At 41.8% G+C, this 27,408-nt stretch overlaps 1 protein-coding gene across 5 annotated transcripts in view; it reads right to left on the minus strand.

The window, feature by feature from the left end:
- Positions 1-27,408, minus strand: part of LOC125460805 (A disintegrin and metalloproteinase with thrombospondin motifs 20-like) — a 357,534-nt gene that overhangs the window by 8,924 nt on the left and 321,202 nt on the right. For 4 of the 5 annotated variants that reach the window (XM_048548796.2, XM_048548794.2, XM_059652319.1 and 1 more), the window contains 7 exons: positions 25,926-26,096; positions 17,653-17,853; positions 15,498-15,627; positions 12,479-12,573; positions 12,306-12,400; positions 10,946-11,079; positions 6,366-6,457 (listed from right to left, as the gene is read on the minus strand). In XM_048548796.2, coding sequence (XP_048404753.1) covers positions 6,366-6,457; positions 10,946-11,079; positions 12,306-12,400; positions 12,479-12,573; positions 15,498-15,627; positions 17,653-17,853; positions 25,926-26,096 — 918 coding nt within the window. The remainder of the gene's footprint in view (positions 1-6,365; positions 6,458-10,945; positions 11,080-12,305; positions 12,401-12,478; positions 12,574-15,497; positions 15,628-17,652; positions 17,854-25,925; positions 26,097-27,408) is intronic. The other variant, XM_048548795.2, reaches the window with a different exon arrangement.

Raw genomic sequence — 27,408 nt, forward strand, 5'->3', positions numbered from 1 at the left:
AAGTCCCACCTTCACATTGAGAATGACTTCCATCATGTTGTGTGGCACTATCACCGTGCTAAATGGGACAGACTTCACGCAGATCTAGCAACTCAACTCTGGGCATCCATGAGGCGCTGTGGGTCATCAACAGCAGTAGAATTATACTCCAGCACAATCTGTAACCTCATGGCCCAACATATCCCCCACTTAACCATTACCATCAAACCAGGGGATCGACCGTGGTTCAACGGAGAGTGCAGGAGGGCATGCCAGGAACAGCACCAGGCATACCTGAAGATAAGGTGTCAACCTGGTGAAGCCACCAAACAGGACTGCTTGTATGCCAAACAGCAAGTGATAGACAGAGCCAAGCAATCTCACAACCAACTGATCAGGTCTAAGTTCTACAGTCCTGCTGCATCCAGCCTTTAATAATGGTGGATTATTAAGCAACTCAGTGAAGGAGGAGGCTCCACAAATATTCCCAACGTTAATGACAGAAGATCCCAGCACATCAGTGCAAAAGGTAAGATTTTAGCTTTCACAGCAATCTTCAGCCAGAGTAGATGATCCATCTCATCCTCATCCAGTGGTCTCCACCATTACAGTTACCAGTCTTCAGCTAATTCAATTCACTCCAGGTGATATCGAGAAACGGTTGGGGACACTGGATACCGCAAAGGCTATGGGCCCTGACAACATTCTGGCAATAGTACTGAAGTCTTGCACTCCAGAACTTGCCACTCCCCCCAGCCTAGCTGTTCCAGTACAGTTACAACACTGGTATCTACCCAACAATGTGGAAAATTGCCCAAGTACGTCCTGTACACAAAAAGCAGGACAAATCCAACCCAATCAATTACCGCTCCGTCAGTCTTCTCTCGATCATCAGTAAAGTGATGGAAGGTGTCATTAACAGTGCTACCAAGCAGCATTTGCTCAGCGGCGCCCAATTTGGGTTCCGCCAGGACCACTTAGCTCCTGATCTCATTCCAGCCTTGGTTCAAACATTGGCAAAAGAGCTGAATTCCAAAGGAGAGGTGAGAGTGACGGCCCTTGACATCACGGCTGTATTTGACCGAGTGTGGCATCAAGAAGCCTGAGCAAAACTGGAATCAACAAATATCCTGGGGCAAACGCTCCCATGGCTGGAGTCACACATGACACATAGGAAGATGGTTGCGGTTGTTGGAGGTCAATCATCTCAGCTCCTGGACATCTCTGCAGGAGCTCCTCAGGGTAGTGTCCTCGGCCCAACCATCTTCAGCTGCTTCATCAATGACCTTCCCTCCAACATAAGGTCAGAAGTAAGAATGTTCGCAGATTGTGCAAACAATATTCAGCACCATTTGCCACTCCTCAGACACTGAAGCAGTCCATGTTCAAATGCAACAAGGTCTGGACAATATCCAGCCTTGGGCTGACAAGTGGCAAATAACATTCACGCCACACAAATGCCAGACTATAACCATCACCAGTAAGAGACTATCTAACCACTGCCCCTAGGCATTCAATGACATTTCCATCACTGAATCCCTGCGATCAACATCCTGGGAATTGTCATTGACCAGAAACTCAACTGGACTCACCGCAGAAACACAGTTGCTGCATGAGCAATATAGAAGCTAGGAATACTGCGGTTACTAAGTCACCTCCTGACTCCTCAAAGCCTGTCTGCCATCAACAAGGGACAAGTCAGGAGTGTGATGAATACTTCCCACTTGCCTGGACGAATACAACCCCAACAACACTCAAGAAGCTTCACACCACATCCGCAAGCATCCACTCCCTTCATCACCAGTGTTCAGTAGCAGAAGTGTGTACTATCTACAAGATGCATTTCAGAAATTCACCAAAGACCCTGAGACAGTACCTTCCAAACCCATGACCACTTCCATCTAGAAGGACAAGGACAGCAGACGTATAGGAACCACCACCTCTAAGTTAGTCACCATCCTGACTTGGGAATATATTGCTGTTCTTTCAATGTCATGGGTCATAATCCTGAAGTTCCCTCCCTAATAGCATTGTGGGTCAACCCATAGCAGGAAGACTGCTCAAGAAGACAGCTCACCACCACCTTCTCAGGGCAACTAGGGACAGACAATAAATGCTGGCCCAGCCAGTGACACCCACATCCCACAAATTAATTTTAAAAAAAACTTTGCTGCTTCTTTTGATCATACTTGTATGCTCAGTGGTACTGGATTGCAATAGGGCATTATATGCATGTCAACTGGCATTTAGTTGTGAAATTTTTAAAACATTTGAGCCTGCTTTAAACTTCTAAAATTTTTGCCTTTCTAGGGGAATAGAAACTGCTTACTGTAGGTTAACTCCAACAATGCAAAGCAGGTCTAAGTTGCAGCCAGTTCATTATCATCAGCAATCTGTAAAAATATGCATTCTTCAGATTTCACATTTCTACTGAGAGTTTCTGGAATTCAAGGTTGAGTCTAAGATTCAGGGACAACGTTTTACAGGAATGACCAGGAGATAGCTCCGATAACATTTTGTCAGAGACCTCGTATCCCTACTTATCATCAAATCACCAAAAATCACTCAACTAGCACAGTCAAGGGACATATCAACTTGCTAGGAACGTGACAGGTGTAATCAGAAATAACTCACAGTTCACCTCTTGAGACCTCCTCTCGAGCCAACACCTATTGCAACTGAACATAAAGATCAAAGTCTGTGAAACGCCATTGCGTTTGCAGAAAAGGAAGAGAAATTGTTAGATCTTTTTCATCTTATGGACAAACACTGTGATCCACCTGTTTTCGTTGAAGTGGAAGACCACGCAATCTAAAATCAAATGATCGGAATGAGACAGAAATCTGTCCATCTTCATTTTGGACCAGCTCAAAACTGACTCATAACAAATCCTGTGAACAAAAATAAAAGGTTACGCTGAGGGTACCACTTGCTAGGCCAGCACTAATTGTCCACATCCTTAATAGGCCAGGGGGCAGTTAAGAGTCAATCACACTGCTGTAGGTCTGGCGTCAAATGTAGGCCAGACCAGGTAAAGATGGTAGATTTCCTTCCCTCAAGGACAGTGAGCCAGATGGATTTTTCAGCAACACATTCACGATCATAATTATGCTGTTAATACCAGATTTTTTTAAATTTGAAAACAAATTCCAACATCTGCCACAGTGGGATTCAAACAGAACATTACTTGGTCTCTGATTTTACAGACCACCGATGAAATCACAAGGCCATCGCCTCCCCTTACTGATGTTATGTTTGTTCTACTGATTTGAATTAGTCTAACAACTTTGGTTTCCCTCTCAGGTTCTACTTTTAAAACGTGGGATCAGATGTGGCCAAAATGTATCTGCAGACATCATCAGATATCTGGCGTTCAGTCAGCCTGTTGCTGATTGCAATGGAAACCATCATCTATTTGTAGGTGAGCAGGTTTGAAAGAGTGGATCTCACAATGAGGTTACCCTTTTTGTTGGAGCAGGCAGGCGTGAATAATGTCCTTGACTTAGGACCATTGAGCATACTGTGAATTATGTGAATGTACCTCCGAGCAATTTTTTTTAAAAACCCACAAAGAACGCAAGTCAAACAATGGATGTGGTGTTCACCAGGGGCTTTACAACAGACAGGATGGAGTCAGAAAACTCTACCTGTGCAGGGGCTGGGGGTGCAGTTATATGCACAGAATAAAAACTCGACAGCAGTGGAGGAAGTTTGTAATAAGCACAATATAAATCAGTTCAACTTGTGTCTTGTTTCTACTGCATATACAGCAGAACAAAAAAGTTCATTCATATGTTTCCATCGTTACTTCTGTTTAAGGTGGAAGGGCAGTAAAATGAACCTAAAGTCTTGTTTCTAATGTATGATAGGCAACCCATTTGATTAGATTTTATTTCGCAAACCAATAATCCAGTGAGGAATTATTCTTAAAGTGTTACATTGAGCAATGGAATAATTACACAGTTCTTGTTCTTTATATTGCCACGAGACATTCACATGCAGTTTGAAAATATACTACCTTTTTTCCATAACAAATACGAATAGGAAGTTATGAAACATAAGCTGTGGATCATGGCTGTGTGCGTGTGTGTGAAAAACTGGTATATTATTTTTAGTCCAAATAAATCATCCAGATTATCTACAAGCACAGTATATTTGTTTGTCAAGAGCTTTCTGCTCCACAGAATTATTAGTTGGCCTTAATTTTGGGGTGGGGGGAGCAAATGTCATATAATTGAGATATTTATGCAAACTTGACAGATGATTTTGTGTGCCAAAGCATGTTGAGGGTTTCCCATTGTGATAAATGGTACCTTAACAAACCTTGCTTTCAACTGAGGGATTAAGGCATTCTTAGAGGCACCTAAATGGAAAGTCAGGATACTTGTGATGGCCTGGGAAAACACTCAAATGCTGAGTTTCTCAGGGGTTTCCAACTGAGATCCTCCAGCTAAAACCTAATAGTAATATAAACAGTAGTTCATTTATATCATTTAGACCCAAAGTTATTGGCCTGAATTTTCATCCTCAAAGTGGGTAGCAGGAGTTCAAGAAAATACCTGGCCGAGCATGCACGTTTTGGGAGAAAGTGCCTATAAAGATGTGATTTTAATTGACTTCCTCCATTTAGACAATGGTTCACAACACCTTTTGAGCTGATATGAACTACAATTTCTTTTAAGAAAACTGGCTGGAGTCAATGAAAATTGTAGAGTAGGACATGCCCATTCCACGCTGGAACTTAACAGGTTGGGATTGTAACCTAAAACTCTCTAGACCCTTAATAGGCAAAAAAAAAATAGAAATTGCTGGAAAAGCTCAGCAGATTTGGCAGCATCTATGAACAGACGTCAGGTTAACATTTCAGGTCTGGTGACCCTTCCGGAGAACTGCTACCTTAAAAGGCACTCCCGAAAATTGAAAACACCAGGAAGAGAGTCAGGAATCCTGGAATCAGGCCCTACCTGTCCCTTTTTTTTAAACAAAAGATCTGGCAAAAATCCAGGCCACTCTACTTTCACATTTAAATGAAATGGAAAAATGTATAACATGAGAATGATGTCCTTGTGAAGTATGTTGAGATTTTGCATTACATTGACCATCTTATACAAATTGGTTGCTGAATTTGCAGTAAGCTACTTTATATAAACAAAATGTTAAATGCTACGCACCATGCTTTCCCATAACAAAGTCAGCTGAAACCATTGAGCCCGACAACAGGGAGAGTGAACATACGGGGCTAAATTTTCATAAAAGATCATTATATTTTTGGTTTCCATGCAATTGCACGCTTGCCATTGCAGTGCAGTCATTTGACAAGCCTGGCCTTTGCATTGTTCCTGGCAGTTCCATTTAGCTGCTGATGTTTTTTGCTGGAGGGTGGGCTTTATTTGGTGACCTGAAATCAGCCTGAAATCTCCATTAGGTCATCCCCTTTAGGCAGTGAGCTGGCAATCTCAAAAACCCTGCCATTCATTAGAAGCCTCAATGACTGTTCTACCATTCTCTTCACAAAGCTAAGGAATAACCTTTGTGCAACCCTCCTTCTGTTATCTATTTCATCGAGCAAGCAGCATTGTTTGTGTGGTACATCGGGGGATCATCAAGTTCGTGGCCTACGGCAACTGGGTGGATCAGTCACGCTGAGAAAATCCCTACCTGTTGTGTAAACTTTTTAAAATACACCAGTGGATTATTGTGTTTGCACAAACAAAGATAATGATTACGCTGTCAAAGTATTTGCACTAACAGGCACTGGAATATATCCAGCCCACTTTCAGCACTGCGTGTGCTGAATCTACTTTCACATTCCAAAAGAAATTTTTGCAAGATCTAGTTCTGTGGGATGTGGTATGGATATAAAATTATAATGGCCCTGATTATTCAGTGGAGCTGCAATCATTGACCCATTTGTTGCTATGCTGAAACTCACCCAACGCGATGCCATTTCTTGCTGGTTTTACATGCCCACCTTTACCAGAGATACAGAGCACAGTATCCCTTGGGCAGATCAGTAATGGTGCTATAGTGCTGGTGAGGGTAGACAGGACACAGAATCAGTTTGAGGGATCAGTTAAGGTGTTAGATAAGACATCTTCCGTCTAACATTTCCTGGGTGACTATTCAGGTAAGTGTCATAAAGCCTTCAACTCTAAGTCAGAGACTTTTACAGAGGCTCGTAGGAAACAGGAGGAAATTACCCATTGGAAATTGAAACTTCCTGCAGGTTTCCTTACAGAATAAAAAACAGATAATATTACGTAAATTGGTGGCAAGTCTCTACTCTTTAAAAAAAACTTTTCATGTAGTCTTAAACCTACAGTTGCCTTGTAAATTGGAAAAAAACAGCAGGTATGTAAGTTCTCTTCAACCAGAAAATTGCTTACCTGGGGACACTTGGCAGCACTGTAACAATCTCCTGCTGTCGCAAATGGTACTGACCTCCCATGAACTGTCTGAGCAAAATGCAAATCTGTAACTGGCAAAATTGACAGGTTAGAAACTTATTTGACAACACAGGCATATTTTAAAAAAATATATGTAACCATGAAATTATGGACATGAAGATCTGTTGTGCAGAATACAAAGAGCTCTTCAAGATAGTGTCCTGGCTCAACCACCTTCGGCTGCTCCATCCATGACCTTCCCTCTATTATAATGTCATAAATCGGATGACTGCTTGATATTCAGCATCATTAACAACAGTCAGATACTGAAACACTCTGTGTCCATATACAGCAAAACCTGGATAATACCCAGGCATGGGATGACAAGTCACATTTATACCACACAAGGGCCAAGCAATGACCATTGCCAACAAGTGAGAATCAAACCATCACCCATTCAATGGCATTACAATCAACATCCTGGCTGGTTACCATTGACCAGAAACTTAACTGGACCAGCCACAAAATACCATGGCAAGAAAAGTAGGTCAGGGGCTCAGCATTCTATGTCTAACTTCCCAAAGCCTGTGAGCACAGGTCAGGAGTGTGATGAAATACTCCCCACCTGCCTGGATGAGTGCAGCCCCAACAACACTCAAGAAGCCTGACACCATCCAGAGCAAAACAGCCCGCTTGATTGGCATTACATCCACAAGCATCCACTCCCTCCACCACGATGCTCACTGTGTACTATCTCCAAGGTGCACTGCAGGAATTCACCAAAGATCCTCAGACAGCACCTTCCAAACCCGCGACCACTTCCATCTAGATAGATAGATAACGGCATCAGACATGGGAACATCACCATCTCCAAGTTCCCCTCCAAGTCACTCACCATTCTGACTTGGAAATATATCGCCATTTCTTCAATGTCGCTGGGTCAAAATCCTGGAATTCCCTCCCTCATACAATTGTGGGTCAACCCACAGCAGGAGGGCTGCAGTGGTTCAAGAAGGCAGCTCATCACCACCTTCCCAAAGGCATATAGGGATGGGCAAGAAATGCTGGCCAGCCAGCGATACTCACATCCCATGAGTGAATATCAAAAATAATTGTCCCCTCAGTGTATCGGAACAACCCCTATGCCTAGAAGCAACTGATTGTCCCTAATTGCGCCTGAACCCTAGCTCCCGACCCCCAAAATGTTCAGCCACCATATCCATTGGGGAACCTTACCTTTATAAAAGGGCATCCTGTCTACTCAATCTAATGCACATATCTTAGATCTTCTCTTAACAGATTTAACATGCACACATTGAAGTGCATGATACAGAGATGTGAAACTACGGCATCAGAGGAAGTAAGTAATGATTTAAATGACCATCTGCTTCTGTAAAATGCATGTGTACAAAGCCCAGCATGAATCTACTCCCACCCTCATGACTGCTTGGCATTCAGCATCATTAACAACTGTCAGATACTGAAACAGTCTGCGTCCATATGCAGCAAAACCTGGGCAATATCCAGGCATGGGATGACAAGTCACATTTATGCCACACAAGGGTGGGATATGTTTGCGTGGGATTTCCTATATCCACCTGCTTTTGCCGTCTGTGCCACAATCGTCAGGCTCTCTTTCATGGCAACAATTTGGACTTGGGCTTCTATTAGATTGTTTCATGATTTTATTTGGCAACGTACTGTCATTGGACCTACTGGAAAGATTTACAGGTTGATAATCAACCCATATGGTCATGTTAATAACTCACTTTCCAAGGTCAAGCCCTGGCATGGGACTGGAACAAAGACCTCTGGCTCAGAGGTCAAGGTGTTGTCACTACACTACAAGACCACCCACCCCCACATTGGTGCCCTTTATTTTTGCTCAAGTATTTCTTTCCATCCAAAGTGTGAAATTGGTTTGACAGTTACATTATGATGTAATTTGAGACAGCACATCATGCATCTATTGCACTTGTGCTGCCTCTCCCAGTAGGAGCTTTTCATTTTCCCAGCCTTATCGCTAATCTACTTCAATATTTTCAATTTCTTACCTACCTCCCCTTCCAAGGTTTTATGGATTTGCTTGTACAATTGCTCCTGATGAAGTATTTCACATCCTTACACTCTCGGCACATATAAACATCACAAACACCCATTTGTTTGTTAACGATTAATATTAATCATCATTAACCATAAAACAAAAGAAAGGACTTGGAGTCATAGAGAGGTACAGTATGGAAACAGACCCTTTGGGCCAACTCATCCACGCTGACCAGAAATCCGAAATTAATCTAGTCCCATTTGCCAGCATTTGCCTCATATACCCTTCCAGATGCCTTTTACATGCTGTTATTATTATACCAGCTTCCACCACTTCCTCTGGCAGCTCATTCCATTCACACAACTCACTCTGCATGAAAAAGTCACCCCTCAGTTCCCTTTTAGATCTTTCTCCTCTCACCTTAAACCTATGCCTCCTAGTTTTGGACTCTGCTACCCTGGGGAGAAAGGACATTTGCTATTCACTCAATCCTGGTGAAGGCATGGTGAGGGCTAGGAAGTCTGGAACGGGACTCTGGAAGAGGCATGAGGAGGGCTGGAAAGTAGCCTCTTTCCATCGACGTGATGGAGCTGGCTGGAAGCTCGAGCGGTGCGGGGACGGGTCAGCGGGCCGGAGCACCGAGCGGAGCGGAGACAACTGATGGGCTGTAGGCTCAAGCAGATGGGCGGATGGGTCAGCAGCTCAAGTGAAGCGGGGACAGGTCAGCGGCTCGGCGAACTGAGCGGAGCGGGGACGGGACAGCGGGCCGGAGCACCGAGCGGAGGGGGGACGGGACAGTGGCTCGAGCTGAGCAGGGTCGGGTCAGGGGGCCAGAAAACCTGGGACGGTTTGGGGGCCGGAGGACCGAGCGGAGCAGGGATGGCATATAGGCTGGAGGCTCAAGCAGAGTGGGGATGGATCAGTGGGTAGACCACATGTCGAAGTCTCCTGCTACTGAACGACTGTAATGCTTATCTTGTTAACTCATTTTTCTAACTTGTGCTGTGAACAACTGTAAGTAATGCAACTTTTACTCCGTTCTTTCTCCTTTTCATTTCTTTATTTTGTATCTCAGCTCTACACCTACGTACTTAGGACATGAAATGGTGCCATATGGGGTGACATTGTAAACTTTTCACTGTACTTCCATACTTGAGTATATGTGACTTGAGTATAATGGATATTCTATTCTAAGTAATGGAACTAGAGGTTGTGATAGGAGGGAAGTGTATAGTACAACTCTTTGTACTTAAACTCATGAGACAGTCAAAGTCAGCTTGAAATCATTACAATTTTTGCAAAACCAGTGAAACAAATGAGTAACATATTGTTGCAGGGGCTGTTACACTGTTACAGCAGGCAGATTAACACTATGATACAACAATGCTTCAATGGACTGCTGTGACTAAGATCAGAAGAACCTCAATGCAGTGCGAACTCAGCTGATTGCAGTTTGAAGATCAAGTCCTCTAACTCCAACAAAGCATAGGTAGAAACTATGGCCAACAGGAATTGTCCCTGTTTTTGGCACTGCTGTAAATTCAGCAGTCAATTTCAGCTAAAAAACTGTATTTTGAAAATTAAATTCAGAATCATGACAATATGTCAGATGGCTATTAAAATTCGAAAAATATTTCCTCTGCTCTTGTTGAAATGTTTGGAACTGTGTGGGAATTTTAAAAGTATGAGCTGAGCTAAAGAAGGTAAGATCAGGTAGATATTTTGAACATGAGGAGCCGTGAACAAGTTAAAGGGCTTTGATGAAAGATCTTATCAAGTGTCAGTCTTCAGGAGGGCCTTGACATCAGTTAATGATGAAGCAAGCCAAATTAACGTATTCTGAAATATCACAAACAGATTAGCTGGTCAAGTACATCGCTAACTGTTTGTGGGACCTTGCTGTCTTCAAAATGACTGCTACACTTTCCTGCTCTGCAAGTGTGACGACACTTCTGCTAGCATTTCTTTGGCTATAAAGCAGTTTGAATATCCTATGACTGTGAGTGATGTTATTAAAAGCAAGTACTTTCTGCCTTCAATTTGACATCAACTGTAATCCTAACATTATGCACCGTCACTTTCATCATCAAAAATCAAGACATCTGTCCTAATACTGCTTGTTCTTGTAAGTGGTGGAGGCTGGTACAATTACAACATTTAAAGCGCATCTGAATCGTTAGGATGAATAGAAAGCATTTAGAGAGATATGCGCCAAATGTTCACAAATTGGACCAGATTAATTTACCAATATTTGGTCAGTGTAGACGACTTGGTCCTGAAGTGTCTGTTTCCGAGCTGTACAGCTCTATGACTATGTATCCATCCCAAAAAATCCATTCTGTAAAATAGCAAACAATTATTATTTGTTCAAAATTTGGTTACAGTTCACAAAATACTGCATAATAAAGACCTCTGATGGATTTTGTAGGTGTAGTACAGATTAGTTCTGTGATTCATCACCAATTGTTCTTTGCTTTCCCTGATTTTGTTCAATGCAAAACATTTTCCAGCCAAGAAAAATGAGGAAAGTGCTTACTTATGATCTGCATTGTGCTAATATCGAAGCGGATTCTGTGAAACACAGTGTACCCAGCTGCCAGATAGTCATTTTTACAAGAACAATCTTTTCTTCTGTTTCCATTATAAGGGCATTCGTAGGGATTGTGGAGCCTGAATAGAAATAATACAGTCAGAAATTCTCATTACAATTATTTTCATACTGACATTCTGATCAATATCTATTATGCCAGTCACCAATACTTTCCCTGATTTTCCTATCTTCAACCAAATTTGCATTGCCCTCCACCTTCTTCAGTACTATTCTGCAAGGACCTGTATCCAACACTTCCCAATTCTTAATGAATGCTACTCTGTATGTTAAAGGTGTTTTTATTTCCCTCTCCTCCCAGCAAGATGATGTCTCTCTTTCTGAATGATGTGAACAGTGCCTGAGGTTGAATTGCAAACCACATTTTAAACACTGGAATCAGCTGTGAGACTGAGCATTAAATTAACCCGTCTCATCTGAAGGCAAACAACAGGGCAGATCTTGCAAAATTATTGCTATTGTTGAAAACTGGAGTCATTCTTTCATTGAGGAAAGAAAACATTTCCTTGTTGGGAATAACACCTTGTCATTATTGGGCTGATTATCTGTTTGTGTTGCATACTAGGTGCCAATTGTGGGGAACCATGTGTGTGTCAGTGCGCGTGTGTGTGTGCGTGCACATGCGTTGGTCACTGTTTTCCCACTGTACCGAAGCAGAGGGAGCAAGGCGAAGAAAGGGAATACACAGTGAACTGGTAATTGTTCTGTCAGTGGATTTTTCATGCTGCGAGAAATTTGCCTCATTTTTTATACGAATTAAGAAACGGTAATGTTCTTTACAGAATGCACTAAGCGGTACCCATCCATTGTAAATGAAAGAAGGAAGCTCTACCTTCTCACAAAAAATACAGGTGATCTCTGAACTGTGCAGTTGTGAGGTCAGAAGGTTGTTGGTTCAAAATCCTCTCCTGAAGATTACACCTAATGAATTGCTGCTTGATGAGAGATGCCTGTCTTTCAACTGATAAATGGAAGCCAGCATGGAAAAGATCCTATCACCATTCAAACCAACTGGTGCTTGACCCAATCTATATCCCCCAATCCCTACCAATCAAAATCAGTTACTTGTTCCATTTACAGCTTTTGCTGTGTGAAAATGGCAACATTTATCCTTGAAAGAAGGATGACTATATTTTTTTAAAAAGCAACTAACCATTTGGGCACGTTCTGAATACATGAAAAGGCGGGGTGCACAAACACTTTGTAAATGAATACTGCCCGAGAAGTTCTGACTGTTGTGAGTCTCATGTAAGGAAGATATTTACTATTCTGCCAGCTAGTTACTTACCTGTATCCATAGACCTCAGAGTAGTTGTCTGCCTCTCCGCTCGATAAAGTGATATACTCCCTGGGATAATCAGAATGCATTCCTGCACAATATATCTGCAAACCAAAGTATCAATATAATGATGTCACATGCAAGATTCTGAGCAAACAGTATGCAGTTTGCTAACATAATACCTTTATTATTTTGCCTTCAATTTTTAGCAGGTACTCTCCATCCTTCTGAACTTCTTTTGTCTTCTGGATATCACTGCAACTTGCTGAAACATCACCTTTAAAACATTTAAGATTATATTTAGCATCATGTCATCCATGTGATATTAAACCTTAATCACAGATCTAGCTAAATGGAGGGATTCTTGGCTCTTCAGTTAAAAATGCTGTGAGTTTAAGTCTTGTACCAGTACAGATGTAGGGTAATGCTATACTGTCAGATGCGACTTCTTTCAGGCCAGGCATTTAACTGAGACCAGATGTGCTTTCTGAGATAGAATTATTGAATCTCTACAGTTTTGGAAGCAAGCCATTTGGTTCACTGAGTCCACAATGACCATCCAAAGAGTATCCCATCCAGACTCACGCCCTACCCTATCCTAGTAACCCTACATTTCCCATGGCTAATCCACCTAGCCTTCACACCCCAAGACACTATGGGCAATGTAGCATAGCCAATCCACCTAGCCTGCACATCTTTGCACTGTGGGAGAAAACTGGACCACCTGGAAGAAATCCACACAGACATGGGGAGAATGTGTAAACTCCACACAGAAAGGCGCCTGAAGTTGGCATCAAACCCAGGTCTCTGGCACTGTGAGCAACAGTGCTAACCATTGAGCCACCAGGCCACCCTAGGTAGTTACACAAGACTTCCTGCCATAGCTTTAGGAGCAGCAGCAGCGATTGCTCTGAGGTCACAGGCAATACTTAGACCTCAATCTAAATGATTACCAACAGATTATCTGGGCATTACTTGATTGCTAGTGAGAGATGAGCAAATGAGCCATGCTCCACTATAGAATAACAGTGGCCCAAATGATGCCAACAGCCTGGGTTTAATTCCTGTTCTCGCTGAGGTTGCCATGAAGGACTCTCCTTCTCAACCTCACACTGAGACAGCACAATAGCTTTCAGAATCTCTATTTCAGAAATACTTCACTGGATATGAAGAACTTTGAGATATCCATTGGTGGCGTAAGGCATCGCAAAGGGCAAGTTTTAACAAATTTGAAAGTTCGAGGCGATGAAAGTGGGACTAAGGAATAATGGGCTAAATTTAACACACTGCCTGCAGGGAGGAAAGCAGGCAGCTATGACACTTGATGTGCTTTTCGCAATGTTCCCACTGCCAGTTTTCTCACTCTAGCACAGCATGGTTTAGTGTGTTGTGTAGATTGCTTGCTCCTGGCCTAACTGAGGCCATGAATCTATTAAAAAGGGTTAAGAGAGAGACTGGTGTTCAGTGTGTAGCCCCGTGGGTTGAGTCCTGTCGGGCTGATGGCCAGTTAAAGATTGTGGGGGGAGGCCTCTTTACACCCACCCACCTCCCCACTTCCTGGATGCCAGAGGTCCCTTCTTGCAGTCCATCATGAGCACCCCCACCCCATGTCCTGTCCAGTATGTCCCGCAACCACCCGCTTCCTCAAGATAAGGTCCACCAGGTCGACGGTTGCAAGATCCCAGAATTACGTGGATGTTATAAGTTCATGGCTGAACATATCCTGCAGCGCCAGCGCCAGCGCCAGCTGTGATACTACTGTTACTCTGTCTCTGGGCAGAGTTCCAGGCCTCTGACTGATTGATAACAGCTCTGCGAGGTACAGCACCTCCTAGAGGTAGATAAACATCTCGAGTTCAGCTTATGAATGGGCCATCACCCAAACAATTAAAGTGGGATGACCCCTCATATTAATATTGGGGTGCTGTAGGCTTAGAATATAACAGATCTTGTGACACAGTTGCAGTGTCCCTACCCCGGGGCCAGGATACTTGGGTTTAAGTCCCATCTGCTCCAGAAGTGTATGGCAACATGGGTGAACCAGGTTGATGAGAAAATATCTATAATCCAGCCTGACTCATGTTAATTTACAAATTAAGTGCTGGGAACTAATTGTTATCGGAACACATATCATAGGGTGCTATAATCACTGCTGTTCCACGGTCGTGTGCTGAATAGCAATGTATCTGTTCATTCGCTACTGGGTGTCAGCAACAAATGCACTGAATCGAACGTTGAGTCTAGAATAGCGCTTATTTCTTACATATGGGAACCAAAAGACAAGTTAAGTGGCAGGAATAAGTAAAAATACAATTGGTAAAATAGTACAAATAATGTATAGCAATCAAAGGCAGAGAAAACAGGCATGCAAGCAGATTCTTGAATTGTTCCCCACTGGTGAGGAGTAGTGTTCACAGGGAGTGTCGGGGTCCATGATTTTCCCACTTTATTTTAAGCGGGCAAATATTGCAGCTTGTGCATCTGCAATTTCCCAAATATCAGCAATTGCCACCAACAGTTTGACTGGGATTGCCCGTTATTAGAATTGCTTCTACATGAAACAAAAACCATTCAAATGATATTTTTTAGTGTCAGGTTAAGGAATAATAAAGCTGATATTTGAGTAGCATTTTAACTTTTGATTTTGAGGGATTATTTCAGCATCACAGCGTGTGTGAACTAAAGCCAGCGGAGCCTCTCATTGTCAGCTGCTGAATTCATCGTAGCGAGCGGCCACAGCTTGGCAGCAGTTTAATTGGATTTTCTTTCCCTCGTTTTTGAATGGTCACTGCCTGGCGCTTCAATCTGCCTGTCTGCATGAATGAATCAGGTTTTTTTAGGCTAGGTTCCATGACATTTGCCCGAATGGGAACACTGACATTCTGTCTGAGCAGAAGCAGGGGAGGTTGGTTCTTAGTTAAGGTGCAGCGGGATTGAATCCTGTCTTTGTTAGCCCTCTGGCAAACAGTTGTGGAAATATCCAACCATTGTCCTCTGTGTGATCTTCTAACAACAAGGCTTTAGGCGGTATTTCTTTCAAGATTTTTCAACACAACACACAGATAAAAGGAGGAATACCAAATTTCCTGTTGGGTGTGACACAAATTAATTGTTGTTAGCAATGGAATCACACAGAATTAAGTCAATTCCTCTTTTTTAAAAAAAGCACACGTGTAAAAAATTAAAAATCAAGTCACTTACAAGCATTGTTGAAGCAAGGAGTCTGGAATTGTGGCTTTTGATTTGGAAGACACAGTTCACTCAGTTGACTGTTATCAGTCAAGCATTGTACTTTTCGCTCCATTATCCCAACACCACAGGTCACTGAGCACTGAAATAATTTGTAAACAATCTTAATAGAAATAGAATCATAGAATCCCAACAATGTGGTAAGAGGTCTATTTGGCCCACAAACCCTGCAAACAGCATGCTACCCAAACTCCCACAATATTCCCCTAACCCTACAATGCCATGGCCAATCCACCCAGCCTGCACACTACGGGGCAATTTAGCATCGCCAATCCACCTAATCTTTGAACTGTAGGTGAAAACTGGAACACCGGGACGGAGCGCAGGAGAACACAGAGAGAACGTGCAAACTCCATACAGCGAGTCATCCAAGGCTGGAATCGAACTCAGGTCACTGGTGCTGTGAGACAGCAGTGCTAACCACTAAGTCACTGTACTCTCCTATAACGTATTTAAAAAGTGATGCATTGGCATGGATTCATTTCACTTTGCATCTGATTCTGAATTGCGTTGTTAACTGCTAAGTCAACTTATTTGTTGATGCGTAATTGCCTACAGGCCCCTGTAGATAATTTAACAAATGTTAAATTTAAGCACTTCTGGGCTTTACTGTGATAATCCAGTTCTTGTGAACTCAAAATAAATTTTTAAAAATGACAAAAGAAAGGAAATACAAGTATTTAAGTTGAAACAATGAACTGCGGATGCTGAAGATCTGATGCAAAATCAGAAATTGTTGGGTGAAACTCAGGTCTGGCAGCATCTTTGGATAGACTGCAGAGTTAAGGTTTTGAGTCCAGAGTCCCTTCTTCAGTATTTAGGTTTGACAGCTTTAATTTCCTGTTTATCCTTCACGACAGTTTGGCTCTGTGATATCAATGCTTGAGACTTGAATGCACAATGTGACTGGCACTGAAACGCAATGCTGATGGAGAGCTAGAGTGCTAGAAATGGCATCTACGAGAAGTTAAACAGAGGTGCCATCTGAAGCAGATGTAAAGGATAATGTTGCACTATGTAAATGGTGGGAGGGCAAGTTGTTACAGTGTCATGAGTCTTTCATGTTCATTTAGAATGGTTCCAAAGTATCACCACTGAAGCAAGGCTGCTCAGTTGTTACTACATTACTCTCAGGCTCTGTGTTCCATTAAGAAGTGTACAGTCATTGAATACATTTTAGGAGCCGTTCACAATCCTGCAGACTAACAGCGCAATCACCTTTTAGTATTGGCAGGCATGCACGAAAAGGACACATACACCTAAGCTGCACTGATCACGAATGACCACAAGATGATTTAACAGATGGGCTAAGTTTTAAGAAAGCAGGTTGTGAGCAGTTTAAGCAACTGATCGCTTAGTAAATCCAGATTTTACTATTTATTTAACTGGTTCTCTTGTCAATTTCTTCCCTTCCCTTTCTCCCAAGCATATTGTCTCCTTGTTGAATCCAAGCCAATGGACACCATTTAGTTTCTGTACCTAATAAGGAGAAGATTATTAATGTGTTAACTTTGAAAGTGGATGTTAAAGGCTATTTGATCATTAGGGTCACAACCCTGACTGTGTCTTCCAACATCATCCACCCACATGCACTTCCAAATTGATCCACTGGATAATGATTAGGAATTTGAAGCTGAAACCAGTTTCCATTTCTTATGAAAGACCCCCGAGCCAATTTGTAGCATCTCTATTGCCACTCCGGCTTAATCCAGCAAAACTGGCACAGGTGAAGATTGAATTCTTTCACGTATATCTATTGCAGGTAAAGGCCCTCTTGTAGCACTGTGGTAGTGTCCCTACCCCTGGTGAGGGAGGCCCAGGTTCAAGGCCCACCTGTTCTAGAGGCATGTAGTAACATATCTGACGCTTTTGATCAGAAAAACGAGTTAAATATTTTTGTGTGTTAAACTGAACGTTAGGAAGTGGAAAGCACTCAGGTGTTCTCCTTGAAATGTGATTATTAAAACTGCAGAAAAATCACATTTGCTCAAACATTCAACCACACCACAAGATGAAATCTTAAGTCAACTTTCTTCTTTTAGAAGACAGAAAGTAAGAATTAGTAAGGGCACATAAACAGCGAGAGTAGTTTTGAAATCCAACATACCTTGCTCCAGGCTCCCACCCTCCAGCTGGCTGTTGGGTGACACTCTCTGATATTACATTCATGTACACTGGCAGGTGGTATACCAGGGCATCCACTGTTTGATATTGATGGTAAGTCGTAAGAATAATGATCTTGGCTGGAGTGGATCTCAGTGCAGTAAACCATCCTTTGCTGATATCCTGGGCCACAGCTTGTTGAACACTATGCAGTGAAAATGAATATGTTCGATTGGACGCTGCTATTCAGAATTATAAGCTACAATACTATATTTGCAAGCATATACTTCCATCGATATCAACGTAACTTCATCTCTAAATTGAAGTGAATCTTGCTTTTCAGTGTTCACCAGCAGGAAACACTGCACAAGGACCAAAGAAAGTAGCTACAAGACAGTGTTAGGCCTTGATCTGGATATCAATTTTATTTTCATCTGATCTGTGGTCATTCTCTACTTGATCGGAACAACATTTGACTCCTTTGACTTAAAGTATTTATACAGTGGTACGTGTCTAGACATAGGCTGTAAACTGCATCCAAAACATTATTGGCACAGAAAATATAATTTACGCTCAAAACTAACTTCAGCATTTTTTTCCATAATGATACAATGGTCCAGTTTCCCATATAAGGGATCTGAGTGAGATCTAGCATGTTTAAAACTGCTGACCACACCCAAGCACAATGTACTTAACTGTTAAAAACATTAATGTACAGTTGTTACACGTTTTTGACAAAAAAACAAACAAATATAATCAAAGTATCTCAAACTATAATAATTTGAGGCAACTTCCCACTTTAAAAATATATTCTTGCTGTTTTTCATCAGAGATTTGCATTATTTGTTGCATCATCGATGGCCAATGCTTAAGGATGAAGGAACTGCTTCATCCACTATTGCTTTAAAATCACTAACCACAGTCTTTCTGACGAAATATATAACTGTAAAAAGTGATTTGACTCACAGATTGTCTCCAACAAACTCTCTTGAGGGTTGAGGTAGTAGGAACTGCCGCTGCTGGAGAATCTGAGACAACAAGGTCTAGAGCTCGATGAACACAGCAGGCCAAGCAGCATCCCAGGAGCAGGAAGGATGACGTTTCAGGCCTACATTGCTGAAGGAGGGTCTAGGCCTGAAACGTCAGTTTTCCTGCTCCTCTGATGCTGCTTGGCCTGCTGTGTTCATCCAGCTCTACATCTTGTTATCTCTGTTGAGGGCAGGTCTTGTTGTATCTAAAATTGACAAATCTTGCATTTGATGCTGTCACAAAATACTGTAAGTAAAACACAATAAAAGTCTAGACACTTCTCTCACCCTTCAACTCAATTTTGTTTCTATGCTGTAATTCACTGGAAGCAAAATCTGACAGACATGTGACCAGGGCATCCGAGGCCTCGATGAATGGCAGGTTCAAATGTTTTATCTTTAAGTCCACATTAAGAATGAAACACGGGATGAACAGAAATGAATTTGAGTCATACACGATCCAGAAAAAAAAGAGATCAAGTAAAAAAGACTTAGAAAGAAAAAATAATAGAAGTGTTAGAACATCTCAAAGAACTACTGATTACCTATAGGACTGTGATTCATGGAATGCAGATAGGAAGCAGAGTTAAAACTGTCCCTTTTTGGAGAGGTTATTAAACATTGCTGGAACACAGTATTTCCACCTTTTGAAAAGCACTAATTTTCTGCAATAGGTTAAATTCAGGAGATTGAGGAGAATCTGGAGCTGAGTGCTGGAGAAGCACAAATTGTCCAACTACTTCTGGTGATTGGGAATTCATAGGGTATTCTCCACACTACGAGTTGCTCGATTATTTAGGAATTGCATGCACCTTACATCTGATGTTAGTTCTGAAGCCACATTTGGGATACATTTTTCTCTGACTTTGATTGGAAGAGAACAGGTCCTGTTTGTTTGAAGTGATATTTTGACTTGTATTTTGGGAGCCAATCACTAATGACTGTGACAAAAGAGAGGCATGTGAAGTCAAAGGAAATGTTTAAGAATTGCGTGTGATGGAGCAAAGTCTATAGGACATCGACTTTTTATTGTGGAACAAAGGTAAGTGTGGACCCCTTCACCCCATTTATTTTGCAACTTTAATGAAAACTGACCTGAGGAAGGGGACTTACTGACTTTCTGTGCATGCACTGCCCAGGGAGAGTCTTGCTGACGCTCACTACAAAATCATGGGCAGCGAAATGTGCTTATTTTTAAAATCTTGTATTTTTGAAGCACTTTTTATAATCCACTACTCTTCAGTGTGCAGTGCTGACAACCACTCACTGTTTTTTGGAGTTGGTGTCATGTTCCACAAAGCAGGAGTGTTCAGCCACTTCTGTTTATGATATTCATCATTAATCTCCATTGTTGTCAGCAGCACAGTAATTTTGTGTCCTGAATATGCACAGGAGAACAACTTGAGCTGATCGAAAAATGAAACAAAATGTTCTGCAAACCAATCTGAATGGATTGAAATTGATGGCTCATTTTGGACAGACTTCAAACAGTTTTGGTACCTTTTAATCCGATCAGTTCCTTAATCAGCGTGTGTTTACCTTAAATATTAAATGCTTACACACTGCTGCTAAATTCTCCATTTTCAAGTCAAACATCTGGTATATTTCTGCCTTTTGTCACTTCATTAATCTTCCTTCTTCTGCTCCTTGCGTCCCTCACCAATTCCACTCCACTGTTCAGATCTGGTATAAACTATTTCATTTATAGCTAGCCTCTTCCTCCTTCTGATTTATAGCTATGAACAAATCATCAAGAGCTGCTTAGTGTTCAAAAAAGGGGCATAATCTTGAGCTTCAGCTTGATAATGATAACAACATCACACTGAGATTTGTTTGGTATCAATCAAATCCACTGCACAGGGTATATCAACCATATAAAATGGTCCAGTCAAAGAGTCCCATTATCTTTATGGAGACAGAAATATTTGCTGGGCATTTCATATTATTGGGAAAAACGTAATGAAATATTATTGCTGAATTACAAAGATTTTTATTTTTTGTGTTCATGGCTTTGACTGAATGACGATTATGTTCTTGAAGAAGGAAATATGCTGCCAACATTTAATTAATTCTATTCATTATTATATTTTTCAGCATGAATCTGTCATTTCTGCCAAACTTTTGATAATTTCAACCATTGCAGTTTGAAAATCCGACAAAAGACATTGGCTGTGTTTACAACCACTGTGTTAACTTCATTTGTAAGGCAGTAAAATTCTATGACCAACAAGAGTATAGAAAGATGTTAGGTGGCAGCCTCCAAGCTGAGAACGAATCCGAGCCACGGGTTCCAGTGTTTTGAGTTTGTACAATGCGTGCAGTGAAGGTTGAGAGATCTTTTCAATTTTACAAATTAGTGCACACCTCAATTGCCCAGGGAACAGGTTGTTAAAACTGATGCCGCACTCATAGCTGAGCCTGCTGCAGTTCTCATCTTGGGTTTCCACGTTCGTTGCGTTGCAGAAGAGTGATTAGACCTGGATTCTCCAATTGGTTTTCCCCTTCAGGAATGAACATTTTCATCACAGCCGCAAAGCAATACCCTTTAGAAGATGTCAGTGTGAGACCTTCAACCACACCATTTGTTTTTATCTCCAGATCCAATCCATCCCAATGCTTTTGTAACCCTATTTCAGTTTTTCACCCTCCACAAGCTTGAGTTCCTTCAAAACTCTGATGCCCATTTCCTAACCTGCATCGAGTCTCATTCACCCATGACCCACTCCTCGCCCTCACTGACTGATATTGGATTTATCAGCGTCTCATCATTGAAATATTCATTCTTGTTTGCAAATCCATCCTAGTCTGTCCTCAACCCATCTCTACAACCTGCTTTAGCCCGGTTATCCTGTAATATCTCCATTGCTCCAATCAGGTCTCTTCAGCACATTCAGTTTTATCCATTTTACCATTGACACCCAATTTTTTCAGATGCCTACAGTCCTAATTCTGAATTTTTCTCTCTACCTGTCTCTCATATTTTAAATAGTACCTTAAAATTGGTCTCTTTGGCCAACGTTTTAGTCATCTGTTCTAATATCTCCTTATGTCAATCTAAGATAATTCCATGAACACTCCTATAAAACATTTTTGACATTTTACTGCGTCAAAAGCACTGTACATATGCAAACTGCAGTTAACTAATCTGGCATTAACTGTCATAGTTGGGAAACTATTCCATTGTGTTCTGCCTCACGGTCCATATATCTTATAGAGACATGCTTATGATATTATCACTGCATCACAATGTTCTTAACAATGCTCTCAACTTAATAACAACACTGACATTCAGTGCAGGTTCCATGCGGGCCATTTAGCCTTAATTCAAACAAGGACAGAGGAAGTGAATTCCAGAAGTGATGTATGAGTTAATTGCATTTGACATTAAGGCTGCATTTGATTGAACCTGTTATCAAGGAGCACTGGCAAAACTACAGTCAACGGAATCAGGAAGAAAATTATCCTTTTCTTGCAGGCATACCTAACACAATGGAAGACGGCTTTAGATGTCATCAGTTCCAGGTAATATTAACCATTTAAACTGCACTTTGGTATCAATTCCAAGTATTGTATATTTCATAGAATCCCTACAGTGTGGAAACAGGCCCATTGGCCCGACAAATCCACACTGACCCTCAGAGCATCCCGCCCAGACTCATCCCCCTATAACTCATCTACACATCCCTACAGGCAATTTAGCATGGCCAATTCATCTAACCTGCGCATCTTCGGACTGTGGGAGGAAACCAGAGCACCCGATGGAACCCATGCAGACACGGGAGAACATGCAAACTCCACACAGACAGTTGCCTGAGGGTGGAATTGAACCCACGTCCCTGGCTCTGTGAGGCATCAATGCTAACCACTGAGCCACCATTTCAGGTCAGTCATCTCAGTTCAAGGCCTAGGGTTCCACATAGTAGTGTGAAGGACAACCATCTTTAGCTGCCTCATCAATGACCTTTCTTCCATTGTAAAGTTAGAAATGGGGAATGTTCACTGATGATTTTGTGATGTTCAGCATCATTCGTGACTCCTCAGATTCTGAGGCAGTCCGTGTTCAAATGAGGCAAGATCTGGACAATACCTAGGCTTGATCTGAGAACTGGCAACTAAACCTTGTACCATGCTAGTACCAGACAAGGAACTGAACTGGATTAGCCATTTAATACTCTGCCTATAGAGCAGGAGAGGGGCTAGGCATCTTGCAGTGAGTAACTCACCTGCTAACTCCCCAATACCTGTTGACGATCTGCAAGTCACAAGTGAGGAGTGAGATGGAATACACCCCACTTGCCTGGATGAGTGTACTCAAGATGCTTGACACCATCCAGGACAAAGCAGCCTGCTTGATTGAGCCCCATTCAAATACATGCAGTCCCTCCACCACCAACGTTCAGGAGCAGCAGTGTGTACCAACTACAAGATGCATTGCAGAAATTCGCTAAGACTCTTAGACAGCATCTTCCAATTACACAGCTGCTTTCATTTAGAAGGACAAGGCAGCAGATATATGGGAACACCACGGTCTGCAGGCTCATCGCTGAGCCATTCACTGTCTTGGAGATATATCACCGTTACTTCAGTGTCGCTGGGTCAAGATCCTCCTTCCTTTACTTTCTACCCAAGATCTCTCCCTTACCACACTGTGGGTGTACTTACACCAAAACTGACTGCAGCGGATCAAGTAGGCAGCTCACCACCTTCTCAAGGGAAACTACAGATAGGAAATAAATGCCAGCCCATCTAGCAATACTCACATCCCATGAATGCATAAAATAAAACAATCATCAACATCAGAAACTTGTCACAGTGGCAAGAAGCTGACGTTTGAGTCTGCAGTATTTCATGACAGATTTTAATGATTTAAAGGCAAGACAATAGCTGAAAGATAGGGTTAACTTTTAATGATAATTATAAATACGTATAAATAATCATTTTAAATAGTGGAGGGGGCTTCAAGGGCTGAATGGCCTATTTCCACTACTATCTTCAATGTTTCTATTTTATTCTATATAATAGTTTCAAATAAAATAGTTTTAAATCACATTATATGGTATTCAGAATTGGTACCAAAGTGCAATCTAGGCCAGAAATGGACATGCATGAATTTCACTGGGATGTTTATCTTTCTTGTGAATAGCAAAATCATTTGTTTTTCCAAGAGACTAACATCCAAAACAATAAACATGGAATTTGACCAAATTATTATTTATACTGCAGACTCAGTGTCACAGTCAGATGCAGTTAAAATAAAATGAGACAATGCATCCCATCCAAGCTAACTCCACAAAATGGAATCTTTTTCAAAGCACACCAAGAGCACTGTGCTGCTTACAGTGAATTTGTGCAAAAGGTAGAAATTTGTAAGTGGATAATGGTGGAGTGTTTTTGATTGGTATAGCAACTAAACTATGCGCAAAGAAACAAAATACTTCACTTGTTTTCTAGAATATTTGAATTGACCAGAAAGATGTAAGGTGTGCCACGTTATACACAATGCATTGCCAGTGAATCATATCCAGTTCTGCTCATGGAACATACCGCAGGGATAATTTCCCTCTGCCCTATGCCCTATGCCTGGGAACTACGCAGATCAGGGAAAACTGGAGTAAGACGTTTGATAACAGTCTCCATCATTCCCATACTACACTGCCTTAGTATTTTCTGAAATATTACCAGGTTTGAACTGGGTAGGTTTACTCTCTGTAAAACTATTTTCATAGGTTGATCAACAGAAAGTTATACTTGCAAATTAAATGTTACCCTCCTTATTCTTCAGGAATTGACAACACTTGGGAACTTTGTCTGCTGCACTCTGATATTTATGACCACCCCTTACTCCTCAGGATATTGCTGCAAACAGAGGGTTGGAGTTATAAGGAGAGGCTGGATAGGGTGGAACTTTTTTGCTGAAGCATGTGAAGTTGAGAGATGACCTTATAGAGATTTATGAAACCATGAAGGGCATAGATAACGTGAACAGCAAAGGTCTTTTCCCTAGGGTAGGGGATTTGAAGACTAGGGGGCAAATTTTAAAGAGGAAAGATTTAAAAATACACATGAGGGGCAGCTTTTGTATTTGCACTGAGAGTGGTTTGTGTGTGGAATGAACTTCCAGAGGAAGTGATGAATGTGGGTTCAGTTACAAAGTTTAAAAGACATTTGGATAAGTACATGAAGGAAAGGTTTAGACTGATATGGACCATGTCCCACCTGCCTGCACTAGTTTAGTTTGGGACTGCGGTTGACATGGACTGGTTGGACCAAAGGGTGTATGACTCCAGACTGTTAGTGTCTCATTTGATTCATTATGCATTTTTTGAAGGGTGTTCAAGTGGCACTGTGGTAGTGCCCCTATCTTTGAACCAGAAAACCTGGACTCAAATCCCGCATGCTCCAGAGGTATGTCACATCACATTTGAATAGGTTGGGGGCGGGGGGGGGGGGGGGGGGGGTTTAAAAAAAATGACATCTTTCAAACTAAAGAAATTTGTGGCACAGAAGAGACCAATTAACTCTGAATGCTAGCGCTGACTGAAAGATTACTAGGTGGCCTGAAGTCCAAGTTTTCGCTGAGCCAGGGTGTTGAACACAGAAACAGAGAAGATAGGAGAAGCAGTAGGCCATTTGGCTCTTTGAGCCCATTCCACTGCTCAACAAGATCATGGCTGATCATCCAATACAATGGCTTGTTCCTGCTTTTCTCCCATATCCTTTGATCCTTTGATCGCTTGAGCAAAAGTGTTATATCCAACTCTTTCTTGAAGTCATACAATGTTTTTCTGCAGCAACGAAGTCCACACATTTACCACTCTCTGGGGGAAGACATTTCTTCTTGTCTCAGCCTGAGTGGTTTATCTTGCGTGTGACACCCTGGTTCTGGTTTTGGACACCCCGCCATCTGGAAAACCCATCCTGCACATCCCCTGCCTTGTCCTGTTGGAATTTTATAGGCTTTTATGAGATCCCCCGTCAATTTTTTGAACTCCAACAAATATAATCCTAACCGATTCAACCTCTTTTCATACTCCAGTCCAGCCTGGTAAATTTTCTCTGCACTCCCTCTACAGTAAGAACATCCTTCCTCAGGTAAGGAGACAAAAATCTGCGCACAGTACTCCAGATATAGCCCCGTATAACTATAACAAGGCATCCACACTCCTGTTAGTATGTGAAAATCATGACAACTGGTAAAATCTGAATCTATGACAACAGTTTCAAGAGCAGGATTCTGAGTCATTGTTACCTGCGACCATTCCCCTGTAATCCATATGTATTCACAAGGTGCAATAATGCATTGGCGCACAGAAGGGGGTCTTGCTGAATGGTTGCAGTAGCTTTCTTCCATTTGCTTCTGAATGTGATTGACACATAGCACCTTGCGGTTTTGCACACCTTGACCGCATGATGTGGAACACTGGAAAACAGGAACCAAAAGACACATTAGTGCAAAAGTAGGACTTCTTAACAACTTTTGTAGGCTAGAGTTTTAGGACCACATGTTGTCCCATTCGAATTTTGAATCTGTGATCTATTTTACTGATTGATTGCAACACATTGATAAATATCCGTCCTGTCTGAAAACAGAACTTGCAGATTTAAACACAGTAGCTGTGTATACAAGAGAGTCAAATTCTGCTTTAACATTTGTTTTTTCAAGAGCTTGCATTCTAAATAAATTCCTGTCTACTGTTACTCTGCAAATGGTCTATTTCAGACATTGAAAATGCATTGACCCAAGATTATACTGTTGTTTCTATAAACTGCACAACTGGATGAAATCTTCTGTACTTACTGGGACCAAGCTTTGAACACCACTGTGCAGCCTGGTGGCATACTCCACTAGAATTACATTTTGAGCGTTAAACCCATGTCTCTTCATGTTCCACCACAACTGAGGTTCTAAAGCTGCCAATTAATGATCACATAAAGGCCCATCTCAGCACTGCAGGCAATCAGCACTTGATTGAAGCACATTGGACATCAGAGAGGGGATTCCCGCTGGGAGTCATTTCTCTGCTCTTCCTTCAAGCTCTCCTGACCCAATTATGAGAATGCCGTGCTTCATCGGATCACCATCACAACCCATAACAAACACTGACTAAGTACAATCTTCAACAAAGTACTTTTCATTCTCATTTGAAGATTTCACAATGACTTTTGTTCAAAATTTGAACTGAAACTGAAACAAGGTTGAAAGATCTCAGATCTTGTTACAACAGAGTTCTGAAGAGGCATGGCATTCCCAGAATCAGGAAGACCCTCTCTGATGTCCACTGTGTCTCGATCGAATGAATGAATAATTTTAGCATCACATGCATTTCGGAAAATACAGTGAAAAGTGTTCTTTCATCAGCACCATTTTGGAATTTCAAAATGAATAAAAACTAATTACGCCAATAGAGTTTCATCTTCTGTTCAACTGACAGAAAAACAAAGGCAGTGGCGATATGGAGCCCTTATGTGTTTCTTAACTGGCCACCCTAGGACCTCAGTTCTGATGGGACATGAAGGTTGACCATGGGACTTATTGCCAGAAATATCTCAGGAACAGGTTTGATCTGAAAATTGCAGGTGAACTGATGCACTAGTTGGCTGAGCTTAAATTGCTTCAGTGTATTCTTTCCACCAAATCTCACTTCACCCAGCAGTTCTCTTTCACAGTTTGACATCTTTACCACAGTAATTGGTATGAACATTTTAAGGGTTGAGTGAGCACAGTGAAGCTG

Source organism: Stegostoma tigrinum, chromosome 18 (genome assembly GCF_030684315.1).
Source record: "Stegostoma tigrinum isolate sSteTig4 chromosome 18, sSteTig4.hap1, whole genome shotgun sequence".
In the NCBI taxonomy this organism is placed as follows: domain Eukaryota; kingdom Metazoa; phylum Chordata; class Chondrichthyes; order Orectolobiformes; family Stegostomatidae; genus Stegostoma; species Stegostoma tigrinum.